This window comes from Macrotis lagotis, chromosome X (assembly GCF_037893015.1).
Source record: "Macrotis lagotis isolate mMagLag1 chromosome X, bilby.v1.9.chrom.fasta, whole genome shotgun sequence".
In the NCBI taxonomy this organism is placed as follows: Eukaryota; Metazoa; Chordata; class Mammalia; order Peramelemorphia; family Peramelidae; genus Macrotis; species Macrotis lagotis.
In genome coordinates this window covers 610,163,006-610,189,126 of record NC_133666.1, presented here as the reverse complement: position 1 = coordinate 610,189,126, position 26,121 = coordinate 610,163,006, and the positions used below count along the sequence as shown (strand labels likewise).

General features: G+C 37.7%; 1 protein-coding gene across 2 annotated transcripts in view; it reads left to right on the top strand.

Annotated features, from left to right (window-relative positions):
* Positions 1-24,460, top strand: part of KCNK9 (potassium two pore domain channel subfamily K member 9) — a 175,962-nt gene extending 151,502 nt beyond the window's left edge. For both annotated transcript variants that reach the window (XM_074202708.1, XM_074202709.1), the window contains exon 3: positions 23,619-24,460. In XM_074202708.1, coding sequence (XP_074058809.1) covers positions 23,619-24,460 — 842 coding nt within the window. The remainder of the gene's footprint in view (positions 1-23,618) is intronic.
* The last annotated feature ends 1,661 nt before the right edge of the window (positions 24,461-26,121 follow it).

Below are 26,121 nucleotides of genomic sequence, written 5' to 3'. Positions count from 1 at the left end.
TGACTAGGTGCCTATTTATATTAGTACATTTACTTCTTTATATTGTAGTCATTCTTCATGGAGTTCTTCTGTTTCTCCTTAATTCCTTCTCCATAGATTCATAGAAGTCTTCACCATGTTTCTCTTACTTCTTCCCCTTTGTTGTTTTCAAAGGAGTAATCAAATTTTGTTACATTCATATTGCACAGAGTGCAGAGATGTTTCCCAGCCCATAGATACCCAGTTTATTTCCAGTTTGTGGTTACCACAAAAGGTACCATAAAGAGTATGTTGGTACACATGGGATCTTCCTTTTTATCTTTGACTTCCTGGAGGTCTAATGAGTAGTGATAGAATTGCTTGTTCAAATGGGAGATGTGGAGATTTTAGTAACTTTTCTTGCCTAATTCCTGATTGGTTTCCAATACATCATTAGAGGGTCACTGGATGCATTTCTGAACCCTACATCTTTCTCAGAGAATTGCTCCCATCAAGGAACAAATGGATAATGGTAAAGTGGGTGATAAGTCCTCCTAGGGAGGTGAAGAGAAGGGATTACTTAATTAATGCTTTTAAATTTGGAAAAAAATCCCTTCCAAGTATTTATACCCCACCTACATCCCCAAAGATTTTTAAGTGGATTATGAAATAAACAATATTGTAAAATGGGGTGGAAAGGACAAAAGCTGAGCAGAGACTAACCAAGGAGAGCTGAGAGGGTAGATATTACTAGGCAGCTGAGATGCACTAATTACCATCCATGGGCATTAAACTTGGCTCTAAGATTCCCAGCAGCTTAGGCCAAAAGAGAAACATGATGTTCCATATATATCATTGTCCCTGTAGATGAATTTGTGTGAACTCTCTTTTGTAAGGGAAAAAAAACCCAACAAGTTTTTTCTCCCTGGAATTATTCTCAATAATAAATTTATTATATGTGTATTTGTATGAAAGGTATTGGCTAACTTAGTCTACATCTTCAATTTTGATCTAAGGACATTGTTCAAGTGAAGGCTTTTTGGATCTCTTTATTGTAAAGGTTGAGGGTATTATTATTATTATAGGCAGGTTTTGAGACCTAAGGGTTGATGGTTGAATGAATGAATAATGCTTTGTATAAAAATTTTAAAGCACTTGTTCTGTACGGAGTTTTGTGCTCTATGTTGGAGGATTTACGAAGTTTAGATAAGACATGGTTTCTGTCCTAAAGGAACTTATAGTACAGTAGAGTAATAAAACATACACATAGGTAATCATAATTCACTTTTATATGGACCTAGGGATGAACTGTATATCTAAAGATCCATGACAAGCATCGTTTTATTCATATAAGTCCACCACTCAGTTGACTGCAGTCAGGTAATGGTTTTTTTGGCTATAGCATCTCAAATACTGTCTGCGATGTTTAGAGTGGCAGTTTATTGGCGGTCTGAATAGAAAAGTCATTATCACACTTGAGGTTGAGGAAGGGCTTTGAGAATCTTTGAATTGGACTTTAAATGGGAGGTAGGAATGAATGAAGGGTTTCCAAATGGAATAGTTTGGCGATTTTATAGATGTTGAAGCAAGCTGAGATGGGCATTGGGGTGTAGGAAGAACTTAATTTATAGTATCCCTTTTTTTCTTCCTACCTCCCATACTATAAAGTTTCTATAAAGATCACTGTTAATTAGGAAACTATTCTATGACAAGGGTTGTATGTAAGGATAGTTTGGATATCTCTTTTAGATTGTTTTTTCCTCTCTCATCTTCTCAGCTTCCTGTAACAAATAGTAAAACAGGCTGGACACACAGGACAGAAGGCAAAGACCTATTTAAAAGTTTTTAGTTGTTAATTTAACAATAATATTTTAACATAAAACAGTGAGACCAGGTCAGGTCCTACCTGCATTGGGGCATTATAGAATCACAAGATCTCAGAGTTAGAAGGGAGCTTAGAGACCAACTCCTGCATAACCAAGAATTCCCTCCACAACATTTCTGAAGAGTGGTTATCCAACCCCCTCTAGAAGTCCTCAAAGGTTGGTGGTCCTCAAATTAAGACTGGATGACTACTGGCCAAGTATCTTGTAAAAAGAATATGGTTATGCTACAGGTAACCCTTGAGGTCCATTCCATCCCTGAGATGTGATAGGGAATCTTCTGATTTTCAACTTAACTCATTCCTTTTTAGAACAGTTCTAAGTGCTGGGGAGATTTTTTTTATTTTTTCTTTATATTATATAGGAAGGAATCTGCTCTTTATAATTTTAACTAATTGTGTTGTCTTCCCTCTGAATCTAACTAAAGTTGAATTCTGTTTTTATCATGTATCAATTACCATGTTGACTACTCCCTACTTCCAAGTCTTCTCTTCTCTAGACTAAATATTTCAGTTCAATTTTCCATTCATTAGACAATCCTTGATTGGCATGGTCCCTAGACCTCATAGTTTGGTTGTTCCCTCTCAATATGATTTAGTTTGTCCATATTCACAATGACATATAAACTCTCTTCACCTCTCAATTATGATCACATTTAAATCCATCCTTCTCATTTTGCAGATGAGTAAAAGAGAAGGCTGGTACCCTTTATTGGAATACTGACTCTACCTGCATTTTTATCCACCCTATATTTTCCTTGTTATGTTAACAGAAAACTTGAAGAAGCCTAGGATGCATATGAAAGTCAATCATTCCCTTCTCAGATTTTAAATTAAAAATTTGAGGAGCCCTGACCTACATAAATTATTGGTATAGTTACTTAACTCAGACTCTGAGTTTTATTATTAATAATATTATTATTATTTTAGCATTTATATAGTGTTTTAAAGGGTTCACAGGGTGATTTATGTTCATTTTATTTCATCACCACAGCAATCTTGTGAGAAAAGTGCTATTATTGAGAGGTTAAGTGTCTTGCGTGGGGTCATGCACCTAAGTCAGCATCTCGGGCAGAATTTGAACACGAGTGTTCTTATACAGTAATTTGAATGAACTGCTAAAAAAGATTTGTTGTGGTCTTTTAATAATCGTCTATTTTTAAAAGGTTAAAAGGCCTTTATTAGCCCAATTCCCTCCACTCATAGAAGAGAAAATGTAGGCTCTAGTCCCTACTCTATCATTAACCAAAACTATGTTTACTGTATCCAAGAAGTGTTCTATTTCAAGAATCCTCTACTACCTTTCTTTAATATTTTCTATCATAAAAAAAGGCAAGGGAAGAGAGACTAGGTCAGAGGAAGTTAGGGAAGAATTAAACAAGGGGAAAGTGAGGTAGAAAAGCCGTTGAGGGAAGAAAGGAAACAAAGAAGGGAGAGAGGGACACAATATATTATTTTCCAAAGGTCTATGAAGTATTTCCCCTAAGAAGTGGAAGTTCCACTGTAGGAAGAAAGAATGGTTTTATAGACAAGAGAGATTTTCTATGATGTAGGATTTATGAGGTACTGGAAGGATTCTTCCAGAAAACTTGCCTCTCCTTTGGAGTTGTTTATTAATGGTTAAATGTGATTGACTTTGTGTGGAAAGGGGAGGAAGGTAGATTGGCAGGACCCCTAAAACACTGTTTGCCTTGAGACCTTAAGATATACCAATAAGCCTGAAATTCTGTGAATTTCCATGGTGGGAATTCTATTTAGCAGATTTGGAGAAGAGGAAAAGTGAGGCAACACTTCTGTTTTTTTCCCCAATTCTTGGAGCAAAGATCAACTGACTGTCTCATCAATTTTGCCTTTTGCTGAGCTCGAGGAAATATAGAAGTCCTGGCTGGCAAAAAGTTACTGGACTAGGTTGCTTTTGACATCATTTGACTTTTTATGCCCAAATCTTAAAAAGCCAGTATATGCCCATGCAGTAGACAATATGAGGATAGCCCAGTGAGATTCTGTCCAGTGGAACTCTGAACAAAATCCATTTGGCCTCATCTTCCTGTGCACCAACATCGAGGAAGACATTATCTGTCTTCTATGAAGACTGATGTTTCCTTCTCTAGGCTTTCCCTGCTTATAATGAATGAATGAACTACAAAAAGAAAATCACTTTTCAACCGCTTACAATGTACTAAGCACAGGATTAAGTGTTGGGAATACAAATATGAAAGCAAGACAGTCCCAGTCCTCAAGAAGCTTACATTCTTAAAGAGAAAGACAACACACTCGAGAATGGTGGCCAGGGAAAGGCACCTTGTTGTTACCAAAAAGAGGAGTTAGCAACAGAAGAACTGGTTTTAAACATCGAGTCCTACACTTGGATTTTTGTGAAATTGGACATATTCCTTAATCACTCTTTACTTTGTTTTCCTCATTTATAAAATAAGGATGATGATAATTTTATTATTTATTTCAGAATTGAGATATGAGGAATCAACTTTGTAAAGCATGATGGTGGTGGTTGTGGTGGTAATAATGAAGATTTGTGAGGATAAGGATAAGGGTAACTATTTTCTCAAAAGCCTTCCACAGAAGTGGCTTTCCCCAGAATCTATCACAGGCAATATAGAAGCGATTTAGAATTATAGATTCATGGCATATTGGAAGTTGGAAGGAACCTTAGAGTATAGACTATTGAAGTTAGAAAATGATCTTAATGCTCATCTAGTTCAAGATTTCCTAACCTTTTCAACAGTGTGATGAAGCCTACAGGTCCTTTCTCAGAACATTATTTTTAAATTCATAAAATATGCATGATTACAAAAGAAACCAATTATGTTGAAATATAGTTATCAAAACATTAAAAAACACAAATTCACAGAACCCCCAATTTAGCTCCCCTTATTTGGTGGGAAAGGGAATTTTCTCAAGGTCCTACACCTGCAGAAGAACATGGTGGAGCTGAGACTAGAACTTGCATCTCTCTCAATCTTAAGTCTGAAACTATTTTCACTCTACTTTGCTTCTATTAATTCTTAGAATAGTGACACAGTATGGACTTATTCCATATTTTTTCCCCATCCTGCTTACTATAGACTCATTCTCCTCCTTGAAATGTTTTCCTTTCCAGGCCTGATGGTTTGTTATGAGGAGTCAGAGAATTTCAAAGACCTAATTTTTGGGACATGAGTAAGCCCAAGGCACATGGGCAAACCAATGAAATGCTTATTCCAATTTTAACTTATGAATCAGCTATAAACCTGTGGGTGCTGTAACCAAGCTTTTTTTCTTTCCAGAATCCTAGGATTTAGACAAATTACTTAACCTCTTTGTCTCTGTTTCTTTAGATGCAACATTGAGATTTAAATGTTTGTGCTATCTATCTAACAAGGCTATTGTGAAAAAAGTATTCTCTGAATTAGAACCTGATGTATAAATATGATGTAGTAGTACCAATTCAAAGGACTTACTGTGAGATAATGTATGTGAATGGCTTTTGCCAACATTAAGGCTCTGTAGAAATGCTAGTTGTTAATAATATTTTTATTGTTGTTTTTATCTGGTTCATCTTATCTTTTTGAATGAGGTTCAGATAGATAGAGTCCTGAGACAAATCAATATCCTGCTCTTATTCTTTTTTCAATCAATCAATCAACAAGCATTAAGTAACTGCCTTATGTCAGTGCTAGATGCTAGGGATATAAATACAAACTATGGAACAATCTCTAAGGACTAATTATTATACAGATGAATGAAATAGTTGTGTTTTTTTTTTGTAGCTGAATAAGTATATTAAGATATAAACTCTTTCCCACTAGGCTTACTGAAAGCATCCTTGGTATGACTCCAGAGACAGAATGCAGGTATGACATATCCACTTCCCATGTGATTTTGATTTCTTATTTTGAAAACTCTTTGCTCTATGTAGCTTGGAGATTAAGGCAACAAGGTGGTGCAGTTGGGAAGCTCAAATGTGTCCTCAGATATTTATTATGTGACTCTGGAAAAGTCAATTAACCCTCTTTGCTTCAGTTTCCTTATCTGTAAAAAGGGCTGAAGGAAATGGCAAAACCGCTTCAGTGTCTTTGCCAAGAAAATCCTAAATGGGGTCACAAAGAGTTGGATATGATTGAAAAATGAATGAACCACCACCACAACAAAGCTTAGACATTATTTGTATTTGGTGTCATGATAGCTTTTTAAAAACATTACTCTTAAGTTTCTGTGAATTAATGTTATATCCAGGCAATTGAGCTGTGATAGTGTTTCAATTCCTATACAGCTATTATTTGGTCTTCAAATTTTGAGATTTGTATTTGTAGTGTGAGGATTGATCCTCTCAGTTCATGAGATAGTGAAGTTCTGATGTATTATTCTAGCCACCAGAGCATGTTTTTCTAGATATTTTATATTTATGAATAATTGTTATTAAGATTATTATTGCTAATATTTATCAACAGAACAGAAATTTAGGAAATTTTTAAACTAGAATTCAGTTTTGGACATGTTGAGATTGACATGTTCATGGGATATAGAGATGAAGAATTCCCTTAGGTAGTTGGATATGTAGGTCTGAAGGTTGGAGGTAAAGATCTAAGAGATGTACGAGTGACAGTGGAAGTTATGGGAATGAATGCTATTGTAAAGAGAAGGGCTGTAGAAAGAAAAGAGACAAAGAAAAGTACAGAACCTTCATGAATGGACCTTGGGAGATTTAAAAGAGGGGAGGGAGTCAGCAAACCACACACAAGAATGGTTACAGGCACAGGAAGAGTACCAAGAGAATGTTGAGTCTCTAAAACTAAGGGAGTAGAGTAATCAGGCAGAAGCAGTCATTAATAACAGCAAACTTCAGTAGGTATTAGATCATTGCTGACCCTGGAATTGTTGTTTTTTTAAAACTGTAAGGGAATTTAAAGGTCATGAAGCTCTATCTCTACATTTTATAGATAGGGAAAATGAAGCAACTCTAATCTAAGATTTTATATTCTATAGACTCTTCCAGGTCTAATACTCAGTGTTCTCAGTTCCCTTCCAATATTAAGATTCTTTATTTTAATGTTCACTGTTCTAAACATTATTCTATAGTCAACAGTCTGTGTTCTAAAGATTCTTAAGTTTCACCATTCTAGGTTCTAAACTCACATTCTATGTTCTATGGACCTTTTTTGATCTAACAACAAATACCCTAAAGTCCTTTCCAGCACCTACATTTCAATACTCAATGAAAAATTCACATGAAAATTTCTCAACAGTTTTGAGTACAAGCTCAGAATGAACTCTTTCTTAGACACAGTTTTTTCCTTTAAGATCCCAGAAACTCAATAGAAATGATTGGTTTTATTATCCAGTGTATCTGCCTGCATCCCCCTCTTACTTCTCAGGAAGACAGACTCTATTCATTTGTTTTATTTTGTTAACCAGCTGAAAAAGGAGAGATGACTGACTCCTCTTCTTTGAAAATTGTCTCCCAGGATAGATCGAATAGACACATTAAACACATTAAAGGAGTCATAAAATATCAGGCCAAATGGCTCAGTATAATATTTTCCAGCTGTCACTGGCCTGGAGGAGACTTAGTCAATTGGCTTAAGACTCTAGGCAGCACTAGCAAGACAGAAGAGGTAAAGCCCTCCTCTCTCTTCATACCCATTTTCTCAGTTTGAGGCATACCTCCTCCAGAAAGATTCCTGCCAACAACTCCAGACCTCATAGAGCTCTCCATTTCCTGAATCCCTGTAGCACTTTCAATTTTGGACTCCATCTGCTGGAGTCCTCCTCATCCACCTCTCCCTATTGTCATCTGACCAATACTTCAAATTGGCTCATATGATTTCCCTCCTAAGAAGCCTTCTCTGTCCCTATAATCCCAAGGTAGACCATAGCTTCCAGTTTTTTTTTTGATCTCAGAGTATTTGAGGGGCTTTCTAATCTTTTTCACTTTATTTCTCCCCCATGCATGCTAGCCCATTTGCCACAGGCATGACATTCCATCTTCCAGTTCTGTGTATTTGCTATGGTCATCACCTAGGTCTGAAATATTCTGTCTTCACTTCCTGATTCTAGCTTCTCTGGCTTACTTCCAAAAAATCCCTCCTCCCTGAACACTTGCCCCTTCAAATTCCTTTCTAGTTACCATATATATAGCCAATGGACATAGTTATTTGTGTGCCTTCTCACTTGTTAGAATGTGTGAGCTCCCTGAGGGAAGGGATCATGTTTTTGCCTTTACTTTGCCTGCCTTTATCCCAGTGCCTGGCATACTGCACATGTTTAATAAATGTTTGGTGACTGACTGCCTCTCATATAAAATTAATAGAACTTACATTGTTGTGAAGCAAAGAGGGAGGTAAAGAGTTTAGATAAAATACAGCCCCTGCCTAGTGGGAAATTACATGAAGGGATCATATCCTTTTTAAAATCCTTTTTTGGTTGGATTGGATTGCTGGAGTAACAATAATGATTTATTTAGTCCCTACTAGTTGCTAGATATGAGAAACAAAGGCAAAAAAAAGCCTGGAGATATTTTTTGATTGGGAGGGAAGAAGTGGTCAATTCCACTCCTTCCCATCTTGTGCCTTCCAGATTCCTCTTTTCATCATTTCAGCATAGACCAATTAATCTTCAAATGTTGAGTCTACTTCCCAGTTGTGGGAGTGTGGACTGATTTCATCATTGTGGTTTATCTTGTTGACTCTTAGAAGGAAAGTTGGCCATCTGGGAAAGAGTGAGTCTTGGGGTGAAAGAGAGACACATTTGATGATTTAGAAATGGTGATGCTAGGTGTGAGTTGTGTAGTCCTGAAGAAGGTTTGGAACTTAAATAATCCTCCAAGGAGAAATGGTACAGGATTTAGTGCCTTCCTATCCAGAAGAAGGAAGGGCTGGAATGGGAAATGTAACTGAGGTTTATGCTAGAATTCCTTCTCCCTCTCCTCTCTCTCCTCTTCTTCTACCACACCTCCAGTGTCTAGAACATAGTTTGGGGACCAAACATAAGCAAAGTCCTTGGATTCATTCTCACAGTTAAGGAAACTAAGATTGAATTCATTCATTCATTCATCAAATATTTCTTAAGCTCCTCTTGTTTTTATGCATCTTAATACTCATGAATGAGTCTTGTATCTCTAAAAATTATTCACATTTATATTGTACTTATGATTACAAGGCATTTTCCCCCTAGCTCATTTGATTCTTACAATATTCTATAAGGTTAATGTGGGTATTGTTCTGATATGAGGAAACTGAAGCTCAGGGAGAGTAATTTGTCCAAGATCACACAGATCAACTGACTTTAATTAGGCTTCCTTTTTCTTTTTACCGCAATGTCCCGTCCCCCCCCCCCCACCAGATTATAAAATCCTTGAGGTCAAGAACCTTATTCTCTCTTCTGCATTCCAGGATGTTGAATACTGTCCAGGGTTCATTTTTTTTTCAATTTAATTCAATTCAGTAAACAATTATTAAATGCCTACAATTTGTGAGGTCTGTGCTAAGTGCTGGGAACACCATTAAGAAAAAGACACACCCTGTCCTCAAGTAGTTTACAATCTAATGGGGGAAGACAAACTACAAAAGGAATCTGAAAAGTAGGGGAATGGGCAAACTGTTCCCTAGAAACAAAGTCAAGCAAAGCTGTTGATGGAAAATGAACTGTTACCTGGAAATTCAGAAAATTGAATCCTCTATAAAGGAATGCTTTAGGAGGAGTTTACTATTCCATCCTTCAATCAGAGGAGAGAGACAACTCAGGAAATTGAGAAAGTGTTGAGAATCAAAAACTGAGTCAATGAACATGGTGATGAGATTTCAGGTGATAAGCTTATCCTGGGGGTGATATGATTATCCTTGGAGTGGAATCAGGCACAGTGAATCATGAAAAGTGGAGAGTTACCTGGTGCTCATAATCCTAAAATGTTGAGACTTGAGGGATTTTAAGAAGACTTTAAGTTAAATTCCCAGTTGTTCAGTTAAGGAAACTGAGACTCACAGATGAGAAGGATCTTGCCCAAAGTCACTCATAGTTAAGTGTCAGAGCCAGCAATAGAAACTAGTTTGCCTATTTCCCAACCTTATTCATGTCACTACACCACTACCTCCTTGATGGTATTATATTGCTTGGTTACTGAAACTTGACTATGTAATACGATTTGACAAGTAGGAGAATTAAGAGTAAAATAGTTCTACCTTGGACCCTATTTATCTGCTCCTATTAACTAAATACCTAACCAGTTTTCAACTTTGGGTCATTTATCTCTACTTTTCTGCTCATCAGTAAATTTAGAGATCATCTAGCCCAACTTGCCAACTTGTCATGCAAGGAAACTTTCCTTTTTGTATACTATATTCTCTCAGTTACCCATTCTTGAAACATCCATCATCTTTGGCTCCTACCCCTCCTTCTCTTTCCACAGTCAAAGAATTACCAAGTTCTATTGATACTTCCTCACTGATATATCTTTCATTCATCCCTACCTCTACACTCTCATAACCATCACTGTAACTCAGAGTCTCACTACTTTTCATCAGACTATTATAATAGCTTCTTAAGCATTTACCCTGCTTCCAGTCCAGTTTCTTCTATCTTTAATACACTCTACCCACACACTTCCAGAGTAATCTTCCTAATGCATATCACTTTCTCCCTGAAAAACCTTTAAGCAAGCTCCCACTTGCTAAGTCAAATAAAAATTTCTTAGTCTGGGTTCAAGGCCCTTGACATTCTAACTCCAACCTAATTTTCTAATTATATTATCTCTTCCCTTCACACACGTGCCTCATGCATATCAAGTTGCTTGACATTTCCCTAATCTCACCTGCCTTTTCCTAAGTCCATGCCCTTTGCCTTTTGCCTGGAATGGTTTCCCCCATATCCCTAATCCTAGCATTTCTGCCTACTGAAATCCTACCTTTCCTTTAAGGTCTTTGAGAACAGCATGATAACAAGGTTCAAAGGAATTCGAAGTCTTTTATGTATAACAATCACTCATCTTTATAAAACACTTTACAGTTTACAAAACCTTTTACATTTGCTATATCATTTAATCCTCATGTCACCTTATGAAGGGGATAGAGGAAAATACTGAAGTTCAGAGACTGGAAGTGACTCACCTAAAGTCACACTGCATGAAAGAAGGGTTCAAATGCAGGACAATAATGTCACTTTACATTTATAATGTGCCTTGTGCTTTTCAAAATTCCTTCCAGTTTCATATCTTATCTTTCGGAGAGATCATAAAATTTCAATGATTATTTTTGGATTCTCAAAACTCCATGGGTCAATGGGGTGGAGTTTCATAACAGCTTCTATATAAGAAATGCTTTTTGGAGTTATTTCTGAATATCTCTATCCTTATAGTACCTTGCTGTAGGAGAGGGGATTATGGTGTTCATTTTTTTTCCCTTGCTATAGGTGAATCTAAGTGAAGAGTTAGCATGTAAGATGCCTTGAAGAGGCATCTTTTATGCATTTATGAACTTGAGGAAAAGCAGACACAAAATGTTGCTTCTCCTAACATTTCTCTTTCAGTTAGAGGCCTGAGAAAGGCAGACAGGGATATAGTCATTTTTGGGAAACTTCCCAGGAAGAGGAACCTTCCCCTCTTTGAACAGTTGTTACCCTTCAGTAAGAAGACCTGGGTTAAATTCCTGGACTGCCCTCTTAATCCTTGTGCGACAGTGGGTAAATTCAACTCCTTGGGTCTTAGTTTCCAGATCTGTAAAATGAGGGGCTAGAGATAGAAAACCTCTTCTTGAAATCTATGATCCCATCATCCTTAAAACCACATGCTGCTGTTTACTGTGATAATGATGGTGTGGCATGGCCTAAAGTCAATACACCTATGATTGATTTTGATCTTTCTCTTTGTCAGTGTGTTGAGATTCTATGATCCTATTCCTTATTTTTATTTTGCACCAATTCACAAAAAGTCAAGCATTAGAAGGATAAAATATAGCTTCTCCCTTTGAAAGAACTTGGTAAGTATTTTGGTAGACCTAGGAACATGTCTGCTTTTTTTGGACCACTTGTATGCTTTGAGACTTTTCCTTCAGACTGTCTTACTGTAGAGAACTGGCCATCAGTTCTATATATAGGATCCTGTGCCAGGCATGGAAGTAAATACTTCTAATCTCTGCTGCTTAAAGAGGCTAACATTGGTGTATCTTTTGAGTTTGGGAGTTCTGAGCTATAATATAACTCAAGCCAATGGGGTTTACACACTAATTCTGGTAGGAAAATGGTGAGCCCTGGGAGAGGAGGGCTGCCAGACTGCTGAAAGGGGTTTTAAACTGACCAAGTTTAGAAAAATAGAGATGGTTAAAGCTTTTCAATATTGTGATTTTTCTTGAGTGCTTATGGAACTTGCAGCCTGGGTGAAGAGAAACCTAGTCTGAAGAACAAACAAACAAACAAACAAACAAATCTTTGATCCTATGAATTAGTGGCTAAATATGATGGGGAATTTGCCTAGAAAATTTGTGCCTTGTTCAGCCTTTGGCATGGAATTTCATTGAGTATACTGGCAGCAAGATAAGACAGGATTATGTTAGAGAATAGGAGCCCCATATCCATAGAGAGGTTATGTAGACTACCAGTCACAATATGTCATAATGGAGAGGGCACTCCCTCCACTAGGAATAAGAAGACTTAGTTTAAGCAATGCCACCTCATTGCTAATTACTATGTGAGTCATATTATTTCTCTACAATTCAGTTTCTTTATCTGGAAAAAAAATGATTACAATATTTGCACCACTTGTCTAAAGTCAATTCAGTTCTCCAGTCTGAGTGATAGGTAATAATAATAATAATATTAGCAGGAATAATAGATATTTGTAAGGGCTTTAAAATTTTCATATCACCTTAGAATCTTTATCTCGTTTGAGCTTACAACTATTATTATTATCATTATTTTTATTTTTATATTAGGAAACTGATCCACAAAGAAGTTAAGTGATTCAGAGTCACATAGCGATAATAATAATGAGAATAACCAGGATTTATATGGGACTATAAAGTTAATATTTTACAGATAGTACCTCATTTTATTCTCACAATATCCTTGGAAGGTAGGTGCTGTTATTATTTTACAGAAGAGAATACTAAGGGGTGGCTAGGTGGTGCAGTAGATAGAGCACTGGCCCTGAGTTAGGAGGACCTGAGTTCAAATATGGCCTCAGACACTTAATAATTACCTAGCCATGTGACCTTGGGCAAATCATTTAACCCCATTGCCTTGCCAAAAAAACAAAAAAACAAACAAACAAAAAAAAAAGAGAATACTAAGGCAGTGAGAGGTTAAAGTGATTGACCCAGAGTCATTGGCCCAGGGTCATAAGTATCTGAAACCAAATTTAAATTTAGCTCCTCCCATTCTAGACCCAGTATTCCATATACTGTGTCATCAGCTACCTGTATTTTACAAATCTTATTCCCATTGTACAGATGAGGACTTTGAGGTTAAGTGCTTTGTCCTTGGTCACACAGATAATAAATGATAATGTAGGATTTGAACCAATGAGTTCAAGTCCAGCACCCTCTCCACTTCACCAAGAGAAAAAAAAAACATGGTGCCTTGCATACCTAGAAAACACATTTTGGTTTACAAGCAAATTTTCAGAAATACTTGGTCACATTAGGTGCAGAATACCATGACTACTATAGGGGCCATACTTATTATTTACTTCTAACTATATTGTCTCTTTCTGTATTTGAGCAGAAGTATCTCTTTATTCAAAATCTACTTTATGCAAATATAATATCTTTATTATCTAAGAAGAGGGCATTTCCGAATCCAAAGAAATTATGCAAGCATTCTTTTAAGGCGCTTAAGACAGTAGCCTGAGAATGCCTGCCTTATTTGTCTGCTGGACCTTTATAGTCTTCCACCACTTTTCAGGGCTATAAAAGCAGAGGAGGGTACATGGTTTCAGGCCCCTGCAAAGGAAAGAAAGAGAAAACTGCAGATTTGGGACTCAGGGCTTTCTGATTCCAAAGGTTAGTGTTCCCATTCCATAGTAGAAAAAAACTGAGGCTAATTGAAGTAAACAAGGCAGTCACACAGTTCAGTGGACAGAGCTTTAGGATTTGAGTTTGATTTTTACCAACAGACATCTACTACCAGTTGTGTGACCCTGGGTAAACCTGCCTTAGTTTCCTCATCTATAAAATGGAGATAATAGTGGCACCTATCCATCAGGGTTGTTATTAAGATTCAAAGAGAAAATATTTGGAAGGCATTTTGCAAAACTCAAAGTATTATACAAATACTAGCTATTATTATTATTGTTATTATTATTATTATTATTATTATTATTATTATTATTATTATTAAATTGATTCCTCAAAGCTCCTTGAATGACAAAGGCAAAATCTGAAACTATATCCCCAGTTCCTTATTCAAAACTCCTCCTGTGCCACATTGACAGTGTTTAGGAAACATCATCATTGCAGATTACACAAACCTTATTTTAAAAGATCATACTATTATTATAGGATTTCAGAGTTGAATTATGAATCATCTAGTCTAACCTTTATCTGAATCAGTAATCCTTTCTTCTACATCCCCGACAAGTGATTATTCAGGCACTGATTATTCTTATTACTGATGTTGTTCAGTAGCTTTTCAGTCATATCTGATTCTTCATGATCACATTTGTGATTTTCTTGCTAAAGATGCTAGAGTGATTTACTATTTCCTTCTCTAGATGAGGAATTAAGGCAAACAGACAAGTGACTTGCCCAGGGTCACACAGCTAATAAGGGTTTAAGGTCAGATTGGAACTTGGAAAATGAGTCTTCCTGATTCCTAATCCAGTGCTCTATCCATTGTGCCACCTAACTGCCTACATTATTATTAATAGTTATAATTATTATGAATATATGTATGTTATATATATGTTATACATATATACAGATATATGTGTGTAAATATATGTTGGAGTATAGAGATCTTCCATTCAAACAGTGTATTTTACAGCAAGGGAAACTGAAATTTAGAAAAATCAAATCATTCCCCCAAAGTCTCCCAGCAAATTAGTGGTAGCCAAGAGCTTCTTCCATGATGGTTCTGCCAACTCTTATTCCTCTTCATTGACAGGGAAGTCAGTCCTCAAGAGGCAGCCCATTCCAGAAGAGTCACATGGAAAAAAAATTGGAGGGGATGTTTGTAAATACCCTTGTTAGATAGTGAATTCCCCCATCACTAGAATTATTCAAGCAGAGAAAATAATTGGAACATCTCCCTACATACACCCTCACTCTTCTTCCATAAACAGCCTGAAAAGTTCTCCTCTTGAGATTGGTAGTGAAATGATGTTTCCTGGGGAGAAATTGTACTTCTGCCTATTAGGGAAAAAAAGCCCAAACTTTTGTGATTTGAATCCAGTCATGGAATGGGTTGAAACTGACACTTAGAAAAGTTGAAGGACTAAGGAGAGCTGTTATTTTGGTGATTCATATTTAAGAGAAAGTGAGTTAATAGAGGGAAAAACCACTTAGGACGTCATAATACTATATATAATGTGCCAGGGGTTATTATTCCTACTGACATAATAATTATTGACATCATTATTATCCTCCTCCTCATTGGACCCTTTCCTTTGAGCATAGATTCCCTTCCTATCCAACTGACCTCAAAACTGGATGACTTCTCCTCTGCCTACTCCATTCCCAGAGCTTCATCCAGGGAAGAATGTCTATAATCTCTCACCACCAACCCCCCTCTACTCCCACTGCTTTACATCTACCCCAACCTCTCAGATCTATTGATGAAATCAATTCAATATTTTCGTAGATCTTAATGTTAGGAAAGAAAGAATTTTATCATTCTTATAGAGAAGGGATACATGGCAGTTGGTCAGTCAATAATAATTTATTAAATGCCTACTACATGCCAGACACTGTATTGGACATCCAGGATACACAGGAGGCAAAAGAAAGTCCTTCCTCTTAAGGAACTCACAGTTTAATGAAAGAAAAACTATTTGCAAACAAGCTATATAGAGGATAAATTAGAGATAATTTCAGAGGGAAGACACTACCATTAAGAGGAATTGGAAAAGGTGGGATTTTAGCTGGGATTTAAAAGAAGTAAGGGAATTGAAGAAGTGGAGATAAGGAAGAAGAGTATTCCAAACATGGGAGACAACTAGTGAAAATATTCAGAGTTGGGAGATGAGTATCTTGTCCAGTGAATAGCAAAGAGGTCAATGTTATTGGAGTGATATATCACTGAAAGGAAAGGGCTAGACAGGAAAGACTGAATTTGCATTGGAAGGACTAAGGTCTAAATTTTAGCCTTGGGTAAGTCACTTCTCTGGGGCTGGGGAACCTCAACCAAAAAATCAAAAGATTTGGGCTAGATAATTCTAGGTCTATCTTTTGATAACTTGCTCATTATTCAAGTGGTCATTATTCAATCCAGGGCTCAAACCTGAGTGTTCTGACTTAGATGATAATAATAATAATAATAATAATAATAATAACAGTAATAACAGTAATCAATATTAATAATAATAACAATAATGATAAACAACATTTTATAGTGCTTTGCCATTTGCAGAACACTCAACCAAGGTTTACTGGGAAGATTAACTGAGATGTTCTGTGAAGTGAGTTCTCCAGTCCTTTCATTTTGCTGATGAGGGTACTGAGGCTCAGAGAGGTTAAGTAATTAGTCAGTGGTCACACAGCAAATCACAATACTTTTTCCCATTATGTTATGCTCATTACCCTCACAGAAATAACCTGTTAAAATGGTTAAAAGGCTGGCCCAGTCCTTGCCATAGGGAGATGGGGAAGAGTTAGCTGGCCTATCTAAAAAGTTGCCTTTCCTGAGTCTCTGAATGTCCCTTACCCTTTCTACGGATTGGAAGTAAGGTAAAGGAACCCATTAAAACTTGGGTATTCCTAGAACTAAAATTTCTGCATTTAAGTATTACAATGAAAGTGGGAATTTTTCCATTTCTGTTCTGGGTCTAAAACAAGATATGGAGAGAGTGGGGTCAAAAAAATAACATATGGGAAATATAGGGACTTTCAAAAGTCTTAGTGAAGTTTTAAGTTTTAGTAAATACTAAAGGAATATGGTGAAAATACAAGATATGAGGGGCAGCTAGGTGGTGCAGTGGATAGAGTACTGACCCTGGAGTCAGGAGGACCTAAGTTCAAATCTGGTCTCAGACACTTGATAATTGCCTATGTGACCTTGGGCAAGTCACTTAACCCCACTGTATTAAATAAATAAAAAATTTGAAAAAAAAAGAAAAAAACATCATTTTTGAAAATGACTCAAAGTAATTGAAATTTTCTTTGTAACATCCTTTCTATAGGTGCTTTCCATTTATCATCATAACAGGTCATTGAGGTGGGTGCTACAGGTATTGTTAACTCCAATATGCCTCAGTCTCCTCATTTGTAAAGTAGAGTAAAATGACTTGCCATAGTCATACAGTTATTAAGTTACAGAGGATTTAACTTGGGTTTTTCTTATCTTTAGTAGAGCATTCTGACCAATATATTGCTCCAGCTGGAGCATAGGCAGTGGTTTGTCCACTAGTCTCCTAAATGGTATATGTTTGGCCCTCTTGAAAGAAAGCAGGGGGCTACATTTTTACTCCATAATAATTCTTTCTTAATTAAAGCCTGTGTTGTGGATGAGATCAGCAGCATATGTTCTCTTAAGATGGTTTCATTTATAAAATATCTTTTTTTCATGCAATATAGCAGGTTGAGGGTATGAGCAACCACTTTGCTTATCCATAGATTTTTATGAGTTGTCTGCTGCCTTCCAAATGTTCAGGACTTCTGCCCTTGGGATACTGGGCTACAAGAAATCATTATTGTGACCCACATATTTGAGTGGGCCTAGGGAACAGTGACTTAAGATGCTTGTTGGGTAACCTTGTGGTTACATCTTTTTTCCCAAACCAAAGCTCTTATCTCCATTATGTTTAAGGTTAGTTTTCTGCTATCTTTTCCTAATATACCACACTGTGTGTATCTAGGATATATTTTGTATATCTGTCTTCTCTGGGCATAATGCATATTGTTTCAATGCATCATATGTATAATAAGGTATAATATGTATTCTCTTTATCATGTCATAGTATGTGCTTGTGGGTCTTGTATATGTATATGTTCTCTAAGTATAAACATGTCTACTCTCTACTATGTGTGTGTATGTCTTGTGTATGTTTACCTGGTGCATTCCCTTGTATTTGTTTTATATTATAAGTTTCTAGAAGTAGGGGTAATATCTTTCTATTACATAGTAATCATTATTCATTAATACTTTTCCCTCCCCTCTCCTTTGCTGCATTTACAATAAACTAATAGTCAACAATAGGTTTTACAGTTACTCCCTGCCCCTTTTAAAAAACCCATCAGTTGGGGGTGTGGGGTGTGCAACAAGCCTTTAGTATGTACCTGATTTCAGTGATAAAAAGTTAGATAATTTTCAGAATAAATAAATTCTTTATATTGTATTTCTGAATGGTAGCTCTTTGTTTAAGGCAGAGGGAATTAGCTATGGTATCACCAGTGCGATAGGCAGGTTAGAATGCAAACTTTTGCAGTTAGTGTTTAAGATCCTTTACAACCAGGACTTCACATATAAATCTAACTTCATTTTTCACTTCTTGTTATAAGATAGATTCTTCTTCACTAGTTGGGTTCCAGTGTCTTTGTTTTTTCTCACATCCCACCCCCTCCATGAATTCACCTCCTGACAATAACATAAAAGATGAATGCTATCAGCATCTACAAGAGGGAAAGATTATTTGGAGTGGGAAGAGATTTGTGATAGGCAGATTAACAACAGGCTATTGTAATAGTTCCAGTACCTGTTGATGAGAATTTGTACCTTTAAGCAGGTTCTAATTAGTTTCATTCCAATTAGTTCCAAGTTCTATCACTTCTGTTTGATACCATCTCTTTCAATGACTCTTTCCTCCTCTGTCAGTGTCTTGACCTTGCTAAAAGTACCCTCATCACCCCATGTCTGGGGTGTGCCATTGTAATGGTCTGCCTGCTAAAAGTGTCTTCCCATTCCAGTTCAACTTCCACTCAGTTGTCCAAGTGATCTTTGTAAAGCACAGGTTTGACTTGACCATTCCCCCATTCAATCAATTCTAGTGGCTTCCTATTGCCTCCAGGATCAAATATAAAATCTTTTTGGCTTGTAAATCCTTTAATAACCTCGCTCCTTCCTACCTTTCCTGTCATTTTGCACCTTATATCTCACCATGTATCCTATGGTCCAGTAACAGTGACCTCCATGTTGTCCTTTAAACAAGATACTCCATCTTCCAAATCCAAGCATTTTCCCTGGCTCTGCCCCATATCTGAGACTCTCTCATCTATTCTTGCCTCCTGCATTCTCAAGATTCCTTCCAATTTTACTTACAGTATCACCTTCTACAAGAAGCTTTTCTAATCCTCTCTGTGGATTAGTTACAATTAATTGTCATTCATACTTTTCCCTCCCCTCCCCTCTCCTCTGCTGCATTTACAAATAAACTAATAGTGAACAATAGGTTTTAAAGTTACAATTTATACTGTGTGTGTATCTTGTAGGTGCATGGTTAAGAATCTAACCTACACCCTTGAGAGAAAGCGCTGTCTTTTGCCTTTCTTTTTATCCTAGTTGCTTGGTATGCAGTAGGTGCTTAATAAATGATAGCGCCTTGATTGAAATAAAGTGCCAGATTTGGAGCCGTACACAATGTCACCAGGCAGTCAGTGTCATGTGCTTTCACCTGTTTTTATTTCATCTCCTCATGGAGAATGGGGAATGTGGGACAGTTAAGTAACAAAAAGGTAGAAGAAAATTTATCATGGGATGGGGTGACATGCAGTGAAAAGTTCTAATTCCCTTTGTGACAAATCACTTTTCTTCTCTGGTCCTTTTTAAAATGAGCACTGTCCTCATAACAGGAAGGTCATATAAGTCTTATCAGCCCCATTACACACTGGATGAAACTGAGGTTCAGTGATTTCCTCAAGGTAGGTGGTTCAAGTGTTATCACCCTTATTTCACAGGTGAGGAACATGAACTTTGGTGACTTTGCTCTATATTGCATGGTTAATATGTGTTAGAACCTGGATTTGAGCTCACATCTCCAAGGACATGCAGCTTGGAGGACTCAGTTCATCCTGAATTCTAAGCCAGCTATTGATACTAAGTCTAGAGTTCTTTCCACTATGACATACTGCCCTTCACCTTCCATTTGTTTACATTTAGTGGAGAACTTTGGACATAATAGGCACTTGGCAAATTAATATTTATTGAATATATGAATTCATTTGCTTTTAATTTTTTAAAGTGTTCCACCATCCATTAATTTCTTTGATGATTTCTTATGTAGTCAAGTACTGTTAAAAGACAATATGGAAAAAGATGACTGGTTCTGGAGTCATGAAGGACAGCTCTTGGAACTATAATTTCATTGGTAGAAAGAACTCGCAGGTGAGGGAAGTTCAGCTCCCAATGCAGGTCAACTCTTTCTTGGAAACATCTTAGAGAACTATCTAGAGGTTGAAGTGATTCCCTTAGAGTTACACTGACAGTATGTGTTAATGTGGCAGAACTGAACCTAAGTCTTCCTGCCTTCAGGACTATTCCTCTAAGTCAAGCTACATAAGGATTTGTGAAGAACAAACCTGCCATGTGAAGAAAAATCTTCATAAAGGAAGGTAGGACTTGAGGCATCCTCTCAGAACCTCAATCCTTGCAATGTGAAACTTAGAGGGAATAGCTAGGTAGTACAGGGGTTAGAACATTGGCCTGGAGAACTTGAGTTCAAATCTCCCTAGCTGTGTGTCCCTGGGCGAGTCACTTAACCCTAATTGTCTCAAGAAAAGGAAGAAACTTAGTGCTTAGTTTTTCTTTTTTTTCTTTTTCTTTTTTAATATAACCTAGAGCTCTCTGAGACATTCTTCTCATCTCTAAAATAGGGATGATAATGACTGGAGCTTTCAGCCTAAAAGGATATTGTAAAGCTCAAATGAGATGATGTTCCTACAGTACATTGAAATCCTTATTTACTGTTACCTAGGCGTCAATCATTATTATCGCCATTTTACAGGTTCCTTTGTTGGAGACATGGCACTTCCATGTTTGAGCAAAATCTAATGCTATATAAAGCATAGCCAAGGATGAGCCACTTAGCATTTCATCCTTTACCAAGTAAAAAAGCAGTATGTAGAGTGAGTGAACATCATTATACTATGAACACCAGAGTTGGAAGGAACCTTGGAAATCTAGTCCAGATTCCTCATTTTATAAAGGAGACATCTGAGACTCAAAGAGGCTAATTGATTTGCTACTCACAGGCAGTGAGTAGCAAAGATGGCTTTTGAACCCAGGGTCATTGACTCCAAAACCAGTACCTTTCTCCAATTTCCTTGTTTTTGTCCAAAGTCATTGACAGACCTTTTCTCTAAGAGGAATCCTCTTAGGAAAGAATATTGTGTGATTTTTTTTTAAGCATGTATATCTCTCTTTAGGCCTTACTGGTCATGTCTCAAGTTTTATATGAAACCAATTTTGGGAGGCAAAGTATGACTAAAATGTGTACTACAAACACAATATATATATTCTAAACCATCAAGTGGTGGGTTCAGCAGGAAGGGGAGAGACCTTGGTCAGTCAAACAATCATCACAGCTTCTATAGTGCTTTAAAATTTGTAAAATACTTTGCATGCATTGCAAAATGAAATTCCAGGATCCCAGCTAATCAATAAACCACATCCCCATTCAAGCCTCCTAGCAATCCTGTGAGGTAGGTGGTGGCAGTTTATTGATTTATTTTTTGGTCTGGGTCTGCATTTTTGTTGGCGTGGGGAACTCCCAGAGTAAAAACTCCATCCGACTAGTGCAGATGAACAACTCTCATTGTGACCAAGACTCTTCAAGAGTTCCATGAAACTCAGAGGTTGTGGGACTTGGTCAAGATTGTCCAGGTAGTAAGCACAGGAGGCAGGGATTGAATGCAACTCCTCCTGATTCCATGAATAGCCCTTCCATGCCTCTCTAAGGTAGGTATACAGTTATTATTACCTCCATTTTACAGAAGGTTCAGAAATAGCTGAAAATAATAATACTAAATTATAAGTGTTCATAAAATAATATTTACTAATAACAATGACTATTTTTTGATCATTTATATGATGTTTTAAGCTTATCAAATTGCTGTATATATATATGTGTAATATATATTTGTACATATGTGCATATCTATATGCATCTATACACATGCATATATTTATATATGTGTGTCTGTGTGTGTGTGTGTGTGTGTCTACATAATCTCATTTTATCCTCACAGCAACCTTGGGAGGTAGGTGCTATTACTGTACTCATTTTACCAATGAAGAAACTGAGTCTCAGAGAGGCTAGTTGTCCAGGGTCACATAGTAAGTGGAGGCCAGATTTAAACTCACGTCTTTTTTGCTTCACATCCATTACCCTATCCCTTATACTAAGTGTCTAAGGTAGCATTTAAATCCAGGCTTCTCTGACTCCAGAACCAACATGATTTCCTTTATTTTCCCCTGCCTATCATGGGAGGCAGACTTTTTTGGAGGAGGGGAAAGCTCTCAGGTGCCCTCTCAAGGTCTCATCCTTGGAAGTTGAAACTACCTGGTTTGTTTCAGAATACCCAGATGGCAGTTGGCAGCAGAGGGCTCTCAGGGAGGGGTAATGTAGAGGAAATTTCTGAGTCAGGAAAGTTTAAAGCAAGATGGTCTCTGAGGTCCCTCCTAACTCTCTTCATATAATATACAGGATGCATATCTAAAAACATCTTAGTGTGGCTGCCCTGAGACTTTTGGGTTATCTTTTATAAAGAGGTAAAATCTGTGTCTGAGGATATGTGAGAAAACCTTCAGACTGAAGTACCCCTCACTTGGCAGATGCCAAATTTTAGTGTTAGATTCCAGAAAAGATCTTGCCCAACCTCCTAATTCCACAAGTAGGTAAAATAAGATAGAAGAAGGGAAGCTGTTTACCTAAGGTCACAAGGCTGGAAGCATCTCAGGCCTATGTTGCTATGTTGTCTCAGTTCTGACCTTGAAGTGTTTTCACTGAATTCATACACACTCATGTTAACAAATACTTTTTGACCTTAGACTGACCATTTGTTCCCCTTGGCTTTGATTTACTCACTTGTGCAATGAAACTGTATCTTTCACTGTGGTATTAGGACCATGGAATTTTCAGATCTGGAAGTGACTCTGAAGATTCATTAAGATTAATCTCTTCTTTTTATAGATGGAGAAAATGAAATCCAGAGAGGGAAGGGGCTTCATCCAGTTGTTAGTTATAGTTAGTTATAACCCTCTCTGCCACAAAACTCCTAATCTAAGATTCCTTTTGACTACACCAAACTTACAGGAAAGAATCTTTGGAGGGTGGACTTATCACTCTGGAGACAAAGCCCCTCTATTTGTGAGAAGGAAAACAGTTTTTTCGAGAGATAGCACACCATGGAAAAGAGCACTGGATTTAGAATCAGTGGAACCTATTTCAAATTTCAGTTGTAATACTAACTAGCTTGAGACCCTTGGCCTTGCTTCTGTGTGAACCTCAGTTTTTCTCATCTATTAAACAGGAATGATAATTTTTGCATCCTTTATCTCATAGAGTTTTTGTGAAGAATGCTCCCTGTAAATCTCAAATGCTGAAGAAATATGAGTTATTATTGCTAGTTTAAAAAAAATTACCTATCCTCATTTGTTCCTCTGTTTTCTTTCCTTTCCTCCTCTCCCCTCCCTTTGCCCCTTCCAGGTTATGGCCATGCAGCCCCGGGTACTGATGCAGGCAAAGCCTTCTGCATGTTCTATGCAGTATTGGGCATTCCATTGACCTTGGTCATGTTCCAGAGCCTGGGAGAGCGGATGAACACCTTTGTTAAATACTTGCTGAAGAGGATTAAGAAGTGCTGTGGGATGCGGAGCACTGAGGTGTCCATGGAGAACATGGTCACTGTAGGCTTCTTCTCCTGCATGGGGACCCTGTGCATTGGGGCTGCAGCCTTCTCCCAGTACGAGGAGTGGAGTTTCTTCCACGCTTATTACTACTGCTTCATTACCTTGACTACCATAGGGTTTGGGGACTATGTGGCCCTGCAGACCAAGGGCGCCCTCCAGAAGAAGCCACTCTATGTGGCCTTCAGTTTCATGTACATCCTGGTGGGGTTAACGGTCATTGGGGCTTTCCTGAACCTGGTCGTTCTCAGGTTCTTGACCATGAACAGTGAGGACGAGCGGCGAGACGCTGAGGAACGGGCCTCACTGGCAGGCAATCGCAACAGCATGGTCCTCCATATCCAGGAGGAGTCCCAGCATGGCCGGCCACGCTACAAGGCTGAGGTCACGGACCTCCAATCTGTCTGTTCATGCATGTGCTACCGATCCCAGGAGTATACCAGCCGGATGGTGTCCCACCAAAATTCCTTCAGCACCAAGCTGAACCCCCAGTACTTTCACTCCATCTCATACAAGATTGAAGAAATTTCTCCAAGCACATTAAAAAACAGCCTTTTCCCATCCCCTGTTAGCTCAATCTCCCCTGGCCTACACAGCTTTACTGATAACTACAGGTTGATGAGACGGCGGAAGTCCATTTAGGATTTTTTTTTTAAGAAAGAAAAAAAAGTCATTTGTCTTCTCTGGCTTTACCTTCCATTGGTCCATCTCTTTTGCCTTCTTCCCCTCCCCCCCTTCCCTGCCCCATTCATTGTTTCCTTTCCTGTTCCTTTGTTCTTGCTACCCTTTCTTCCTGACCTCCCAAGAGAGATGGAGTAAGGCCAAAGGGGGAAGAAGTAGCCAGCCCTCCACTGAGACTCAGAACTGCGCATGAAGCATGAATCCTTCCCAGCAAAGTTTGCCTTACATTTCTGCTCCCTCCTTCACCCCCCCCCAACCTCCCCACCCTACCCTTTCACTTTCCCTAACCCCTTTCCTCTACCCCTACCAGAATGTGAGGTGACATGAGGTGGAGCTGAATGGGTACCAAAATCCAAAGATGCACACCAAGCTTAGAGAGCCTTTTGGCACCTCAGGGTGTCACTGACCTAACTCATTGCTTCTTTTTCCTTCTCAAGGAGCAGGTCACTGCAAATGTGTGTGTGTGTGCACACGCGGCAAAGTGTGCAGTGTGTGTGCAGTTAGTTCCACAAAAACAAAGCAAAACAAACAAAAAACCCCATGGGCATCAGGTATTCATTTTTTTCCCTTCAAAAAAATAGTATCAAAAGGCCCCTTATCAACTTTTTGACTGCTTCCATGTGGAAAGAATGAAAAACAAAACATCCCAAAGGGGTTTCATGATGGGGCAAACCATGATTTTGCCAAAATGAAGCATGGGCAGAGTGAGCAGTCTATAGCCCAGGTGCATCATGTCATTTCCTTTACTTCCAAGTTCTCAATTGTATTAACATTCTTCTCTTTACAGGGGGAGATAGGTGGGGGAAGGCAAAGAAGGATTGTTTTAGCTTGCCAGTTCAAAAATTTTTTAAAAAGCATGCACTTTGTAAAACTGGTATGCATTATAAACACAGGAGAAAACAACAACAAACAATGGAACCAATAATCAAAAGCAAAAACTCTCATTAATTTATTAAATGACATTTTATTTTTGTCATTTTCTCCAGTTCCAACAATTTACCTAGTAGCTGATGTGTCAGGGAAACTAGAAAATTGTTGGAGCCACAAAATGGCAATTTTATTCTTTCCTCTTATTTATACAATTATTATTATTATTATTTTTGTGCAGCATCTACCTGCATGAATAGGAATTATATTTTTGGAATGCTTGGATAAGGATGGGTATGACTAGGTGGATGTCTTCCCCCCCCTCAATAAACAGTGACAGGGCACTCATTGTTTTTTAAAATACAACAAAAATTGTCTTTGAATGCTTTTAATTGGTAAATAAGGAAATTCTTATGCTGGTCTCAACAGAATTTCAAGGGAAAGTATCTTGTGTTTTGGCCTATAGGGAATTTGCAATTCCCTTAAAGGGTAAGGTCTAAAAATATTGACCTGTAAGCACTGGGAGATGATAGGTACAAACTCATTGAGAAAAAAAAATCATCCTTTGATCTAAACTTCATATTCTTCTCTCTCTTTCTCCTCTCCCCTCAGATCCACTCCTAAAGTAGTGATTATCCCATCCTAGACTTTGGGAGATTGTCCTACATTTGTGAAAAAGATGAGCTTTGTATAAGGACTGATTATACGTTCCAAATTTTGGGGTCAGAAAATATTGCTGCCATTCCTATGGATAA